We start from the raw sequence: 7,501 nt of genomic DNA on the forward strand, positions 1-7,501 counted from the left end.
AGAGAGAGAGAGAGAGAGAGAGAGAGAGAGAGAGAGAGGGTGAAAGGCAGCACAAAGAAATAAAGACACATCGAAAATGTTCAAATGCTAACAGTAAAATTATCAAGTCTTTGACACAAGCCATCCAAATTTTCAAATTTAGACTCATATTTTGCCTGGAAATTATCATAATCTGAAACTGTTCTTTAGAAAGGTTTTCAACTACTTTTTCTGAGAATTAAGTTCTTTTAAATGTTGTCAAAAAGTTAGATCTGACACAGCTTCCTAATTTAATGCACCAACTTTTTTACAAGTATAGTATTAGTCAAGTAGGGAAACATCTTTCATCATGCATGTACTCAAAAGCCAATTATGTTAATTACTCTGATTTTTATAAAAGATTTGCTGTGAGTGAATGTAAGCACACTGACCAAACAACGATTACCAGACCATGTAAAAAGAACAAGATAGGCATAATAAAGATAACATAGGGGTATCATAGGGGTAACATAGCAAAAAAGTAGACATGAACTTACGATAAGTGTGACCTTTTCCAGCAGCTCCAGAGAAGACACGCGCTTGCACTGGTAGTTTGAGCATACCACATAATAGTGAGTAATCTAAAAGGCAGCTCGAACTTGTTAGCGTAAACAGACTGCTCGCAGAAACGCACCATATTAGAAAAAAGAAGAAGAAACACCACTGCGCACTGAATCCGACCGTAGGAAAAATTTATCCGACATCTTGGAATCCTTCGCGAAAGTTTGTTTGATCTTGATGTCTCTGGACGGAGGTTCGTCGTTGAAGAGACGAAATTATGAATGCTGGTTATCTCCGTGGTTGAGGGTTCCACAAAGTTCCTTTGGTCACTAGCCTCATGATACAAGCCGAATATTTTCAAACACAGGATTACTGGAGACAGCGAAGCTCGGATATCGTTTGCTGGTTCCTCTGAAGCAGAATTCTCCATGTTCTGCTGTCGGGGCTGTTTTCTTGATATCTGGAACTGTCTCATGATGTTTGCCTTTTCAAATAACGTGTGGTCCACTTTGAATGTTATTGTTCCTTGTTAGAATCTCTGTAGCCTTTTTGCGAATACAAAAAAAAATCCAAATGAAACGTTAAAAAAAGTCATAGGCGAAAAAGAAATATCGTGTTCGAGGTAACCGTAGCCAGTAATGACAGAAACTATTATGTTGAAGTATGTGACACACATTGTGACATCACTCACCATTTGAAGTATCCTTTACTATTTTTCTGTTTATTAGTCGTGTATATTTAGATTTTTCCTAAATCAATCCTGGAAAATGTTTTGCGCCCTCATCGGCATAATTGAGAACAACTCAAAGGTAGCTGCATTGACCCTGTCAGTCAGAGTCGTCCCGAGCTGAGTGGGATACAACAGCATACTGGCAGAGAGACTGATACCCTAAATAAGTTAACTCACCAAGAGAGAATCGAGCACTCGTCCTCTGCACGAGCCAGTGACGAAATTAACTATTACTATTACACCATGAATGTCGGTGCGAGTAGTTCATACCACAGGGGTGGCATTGAAAAGAGAGCAAATAAGCTCATATATTTGCTTACGGGGATCATATTTATTATTTTGAATTCTCATCCATTAAAAAATGCATCTGCACTTTCACTTTTCTTATCCTGGTACACATAGTATTGCTTTATATCAAAGACAGACACAGAATCCAAGTGAGCCTGAGATGCAGTAATCGTATCAATCGTGACCTTTTCACGAATGTAGAACATGTTTCACTTCACCTAAAAGAAATAATATGTGTCGTGTCCTTGCCATTCATTAGATGTATTTGCTTTGCCGTTAAACTATTATAATATTATCATACAGTGCTGCTTGAATGTATCACACTCCCATTTAACCCTTTATTATGAAAGTTCCCCGGCTGTTCCAGGCCCATTTACCCCCACCTCACGATTTTGCCAATAATATTATGCGTGTTTAAGTTGGCTTGTCCTGGCAACGAAGAATTTGGACTCGAGGTAATACAAAATATGGTGGAAGAATTATTTGCACTAACAGTATTCTTGCATGCGACACCTAAGGACGTTTTAAATCAATGTCTGTGAGATGTGATAAAATGTATACTTCTGTCAACGTTTTGATGCATCGAATGCAATAGCAAACGTTTTAGGAAAAGACTGACTAATATATTATTTTAAAAAATTTTGAGATGCCATAGTTTCCTGCAATTTTAACTAGTCTAAATAATAAAGAAAGAAAAAAGCCAAATGTAATTAGCGATTGAATACACTAAAATGTTTCGGATGGTGGACACAAAAACATTAGAACTTAACAAAAGCAACAACATAGACGAAGTGCTTAACGTTATTTTCTGAAAACTGGGAAACATAAAACACATTACAACACTTACAAATGAGAGAAAACACAATAACAGTCCAAACTTTTCAACAAACTTCATCAGTCTTCGAAAAAATTCCGCAGGTTGAGAGAAATTATTAGCAAGCACTGCCGATGCTAGGTAGTGCTGCAGCTGTTGCTTTTGGAATGTTGCCGTATCTCTCAAAGTGGGTGAAAAAACAGCCATTATGAAACCTCACTCCCATCTTTTGTTCTTTAATTGATCTAGTGCTGGTATAAACAAGTGTAGGGAAAATCTGTATTGATCACCACATTAGAAATAGGTCAATACGCCAATTCACCCGTATTTCGTCCACCTTTTACGTTCCTCTGAGCCTTGGCAATCGTTGACATCTCTTTAATCAGCGTTACGGCAAGTTTAAAGCTTCCTAAGAACGAAGAAACTATTCTTCTTCTTTCCAGGAATATCATATCCTCGCGGCTGACGTCACGACAGCTTCTTGTAAAGCGTAACAGTGATCCTAGAAGAAATGAAAGTCATTTTAACACAGACCTTACTAGTAAATGATACTAACCTAAACGAAATATTTTGTCATTGGAAGACCTGGGTGGACCTGGATGATAATTCCAGCCATCAAGCTCCTGAACCGAGACTGGTCCAAATGCAAACAACATTCAACAGTCCTGTCCACATCAGAGTTGGAGAGAATGACGAAGCGTCACGAAGTCCCTCCTATTGTATCCAGGCCATGGTTTCGGCGGTAGTGAGTGTTTCCATTGCAGCTGTAATAATAGTGGGGGCTCTCGTGGCCTAGAGGTTAAGGTGTTGGCCTCTCATTCAAGGGTCCCAGGTTCGATTCCGGGTAGCGACCAAAAAATTTTCTTCTCTAAAATTGTCTCCTTTCACATCCTTTCCTGATCTCTAACAATGTTCTGTTGTCTGCTTTCATTTCCACTTTCTGCCCCCACCCCCTCACCTCCTTTGTCCCCTCCTCTGGGCTCCTGACTCTTTCTGCAGCCTTTCTACTGCTACTCCTTGGCTCCTCCTAACTGCTGTCTTTCTGCCACACCCCTGATCTTCTGGTAGGAAAGATCTACACCTAGCCTTCTCGGACAAGGGCGAAAAATCTCGGAGGGCCCGTGTGCAAGTTGCGCACATTAAAGATCCCTTGGTGGTCTAAAATCGATAAGAGTAGGCTTCGGCCGCCACCCGGGCAAAATTCAAAATTTCCTACCAACGAAAAAGTATTAGGTGTGTCCCGCGCGCTCATATGACCTTATGCAGTTGCGAGCGCCGTAAAACCCTATACTAAACAAACATGTAATAATAGTACAACGATTACAGCGACCACCACACTGAACAAGCAGCCCCACCGGCCTGAGTGTTTTCAAACTTTCTGTTTACCCGCATTAATCACGTTGCTGGGTCGGGTGTTGACTGCTACTACTATAGATCCAATAATACTCCGGGTGTTTGGATTGGCTAATTGATTCCTGACGAACGTAGGTGATGATCGCGTCGGGGTTAAAAATCCATCAAGAACTCGACATTCGAACCTTACTGAATAATGATAAGGATTTCTTTAATTCAAATTTTTTTTGGGGGGGGGAGTGGATTTCGTTCATTCTGTCATTTCTTCTTACTTTCTTTACTGCTTTATTTGTTTATTATGTTCTCTGTATACTCTTTTCATTTTGCAGTTCATCCTTTTTTTTTCGCATTCATTCATGTAGACTCTATTGTTATTGTGGAACATGACCTGTTTCGGGCAAAACAAACTTACTGACATTGATTTATAAGTGACCATTTGACTCAAATAGGAGAAAGAAGGCAATGATGTTTATATTAATGTACATTGTAATTTACCCCTCTAAACTAACTGCAGTACTGGACGCTTATTCAATGATTTTAAAAAGTAACGTTTACGCCTTGACGTCTGCACTCAACAAATTCACATTGAAAAGCGAAATTACAGAAACATAAAGAGGATATAATGTGAGGCATTGCGGTGAAATCAGGCGCTCATCAAAATTATGAAATCGAAAAAAAAAATCAACATATAATTTATTTTTACCCCGTTTGGCAGTTAGTTTTATCGACTTTTTTTCTGGGCTCAACGCCTTTTATGTTTGTCTAAGTAGATTAATGTATGGATTAAAAAGGACTAAAAACCATTGCATAAGGGCATGCAAATGTAAAGTTGTATTTTCCAAGGATATTATAGTTTTGGAAGTCATCAAACCTTGGCAGACATTTCCTCTTCTTCTTCTCCCTCTTCCTCTTCCTCTTCCTCTTCCTTTTCCTCTTTCTCTTCCTCTTCCTCTTCCTCCTCCTCCTCCTCCTCCTCCTCCTCCTCCTCTTCCTCTTCCTCTTCCTCTTCCTGTTCTTGTTCCTGTTCCTGTTCCTGTTCCTCTTCCTGGTCATGTTCCTGTTCCTGTTCCTGTTCCTGTTCCTGTTCCTGTTCCTGTTCCTCTTCCTGTTCCTCTTTCTCTTCCTCTTCCTCGAGTGCCACGCTCAGGACTGGAGTAGAAAGCTTTTTTTATAGTGCTACGAAATAGATACTTATTCAAAAGCTTGTTGACCATTAAAAAAAGACATCCTTCAACGTTTAAAAAGAAGCGTCCTCCGTATGGCCAGACACTCCAGCTCTGGACTCGAAATCTCTCTTTGAAGAATCTCCAACCCCGCTCGACCCATGTCATGTCCACCCTCTTCAGACTAATCCCCCTCTTCAAATTCGAGAAAACCTAGAAGAGCTTGGCACCAAATCTGCAGTCCCTCCTCCAATACTCAAGTTACTGACACTTGACTTCCTGGATAGGAAATTCCCAAGCAACCGGTGGAATTCAGAAACAGCGGTGGATGTATCTACATAGAGTGGATAGATGAGTCAACAGAGAAGCATTCCAACCCCACAGGATCTCTATTTTTCAACCATAAAGCAGAAACATCAGCACTCGAAACAGCAGCAACAATTCTCTTTAATCATCAAAAATCTAAAGCCAACACCGTCATCATCAAAGATGACAAATCTGTCCTACAAGCTCTACAAAAGCCAAAATACGACACCTTTCACTCCTATGTGATCTAAACTCCCAAGCCAACGCAATTCTGCAGTGGATTCCTGGTCACTGTGGCATTCATAGAAATGAAAAAGCAGACGACTTAGCCAAAGAAGGAACCACAATGACCCAGATTGAGGATGGCATGGATCTCTGAGTCAAAAACGGTAATAAAATCTGCCAAAAGAAACAGAAGGAAAAGATCCCACCCTAATCCCAACAGATGCGACCCCTACTACATGCTAAATAGAGCAGACCAAGTCACAATCTTTCGACTCCGTTGTGGCCACAATAGACTCAAACAACATATGAACACTAAATTAAAAGTGGGAGAGTCCGCGATCTGCGAATGTGGACACGGCTAAGAGGATGCCAACCATATCCTTCAGCACTGCCCGCGCTACGCCACCCTTCGTACACAGATGAGGCAGAATGTGACTCCTCTTGAGAGAAAGCTCTATGGCAGTCTCTCAGATTTAAAGCAGACTGCACAGTTTGTGCGCGACATCGGACTGACTGTCTAGCTGCTGTCATTAAGAACAAGGAAGAAGAAAGAATGCTTCAACAGCCAATGTGAATATACTATTCAGTTTTACTTTCTCTGACTCCTCATTGATGACCCTTTAGATCACATATTCTTGACATAGTGCCGAAGGCTTATTGTGAACCCACTAGACTTTAATTTTTCAAATCTTCTTTGTTAACAATAACATTGTTAGCTCCAACCCCATGTTGTTGATCCTTTACAACTTGTTTCTTGAATAAGATTCCAACCAACGTTGTTGACCCTGTAAAACTCATATCTTGACTTAGCTCCAACCCCACGTTGTTGACTCTTTAGAACTTGTATCTTGACTTAGTTCCAACAGCACGTTATTAGCCCTTTAAAAGTTGTATCTTGACTTAGCTCCAACCCCACGTTGTTGACCCTTTAGAACTCATGTCTTGACTTAGCCCCAACCCCACGTAACACACCCTTTAGAACCCATATAAAATTGCAAAATGATGTCATAAAATTTAAAGTGACAATAACAAATTTCCCTCACATTTTAGTGATCTCATCCAGATTTATGCTCCATCTAGATCACTAAGTTTAGGCGATCAGTATCTTTTAAGAGTTTCTAGAAAAGGAGGTAAAAAAATAGCTGAAAGATCGTTTTCCCACCTTGTTCCATCAGTTTGGAACTCATCTCCCCAACCCTTGAGACATACATCATCTTAGTCTACATTATTTAGCTTTATATATTTTGACTTAGGTCCAACCCCCACATTGTTGACCCTTCAGAACTTGTATCTCGACTTAGCTCCAACCCCACGTTATTGACCCTTTAGAACCCATATATTTTGACTTAGTTCCAACCCCACATTATCGACCCTTTAAAAAAATCGCATCTTGACTTAGCTCCAACCCCACATTGTTGACCCGTTAGATCTTGTATCTCGACTTAGCTCCAACCCCACGTTATAAGCCCTTTAGAAGTCGTATCTTGACTTAGTTCCAACCCCACATTATTGACCCTTTAAAAATCGCATCTTGACTTAGCTCCAACCCCACATTGTTGACCCATTAGATCTTGTATCTCGACTTAGCTCCAACCCCACGTTATAAGCCCTTTAGAAGTCGTATCTTGACTTAACTCCAACCCCACGTTATGGACCCTTTAGAACCCATGTATTGACCTGGCTGCAAACACACGTTATTGACCCTTTAGAACCCATATATTTTGACTTAGTTCCAACCCCACGTTATTGACCCTTTGGAACTTGTATCTCGACTTAGCTCCAACCCCAAGTTATTAGCCCTTTAAAAGTCGTATCTTGACTTAGTTTCAACCCCAAGTGATTGACCTTTTCGAACCTGTATTTTGACTTAGCTCTATCCCCACGTTGTTGACTTTGGAGAGCCCGTATCGTGATTTAGCCCCAACCCCATGTTGTTAACCTTTATGAACTTTATTGACCTTTTAGTACTCATATCTTGACTTTGCTCCAACCCCATTGTTACTTAGATTCGATCTCATGTTGACTCTTTAGAACTTGTATCTTGACTGAATTCCAACCCCACGTTGTTGACCCTTTGGAACTCGTATCAAATATATATATATA

At 40.3% G+C, this 7,501-nt stretch overlaps 1 protein-coding gene across 1 annotated transcript in view; it reads right to left on the reverse strand.

The window, feature by feature from the left end:
* The window catches only part of LOC106011292, a 7,943-nt gene extending 5,019 nt beyond the window's left edge, over positions 1-2,924 (reverse strand). Inside the window, exon 1 of the mRNA XM_035968817.1 lies at positions 516-2,924. Within this exon, the coding sequence (XP_035824710.1) occupies positions 516-994 (479 nt within the window). The 5' untranslated portion in view covers positions 995-2,924. The remainder of the gene's footprint in view (positions 1-515) is intronic.
* Between the last annotated feature and the right edge of the window lie 4,577 nt (positions 2,925-7,501).

This window comes from Aplysia californica, unplaced genomic scaffold, assembly GCF_000002075.1.
Source record: "Aplysia californica isolate F4 #8 unplaced genomic scaffold, AplCal3.0 scaffold00086, whole genome shotgun sequence".
Taxonomy (NCBI): Eukaryota; Metazoa; Mollusca; class Gastropoda; order Aplysiida; family Aplysiidae; genus Aplysia; species Aplysia californica.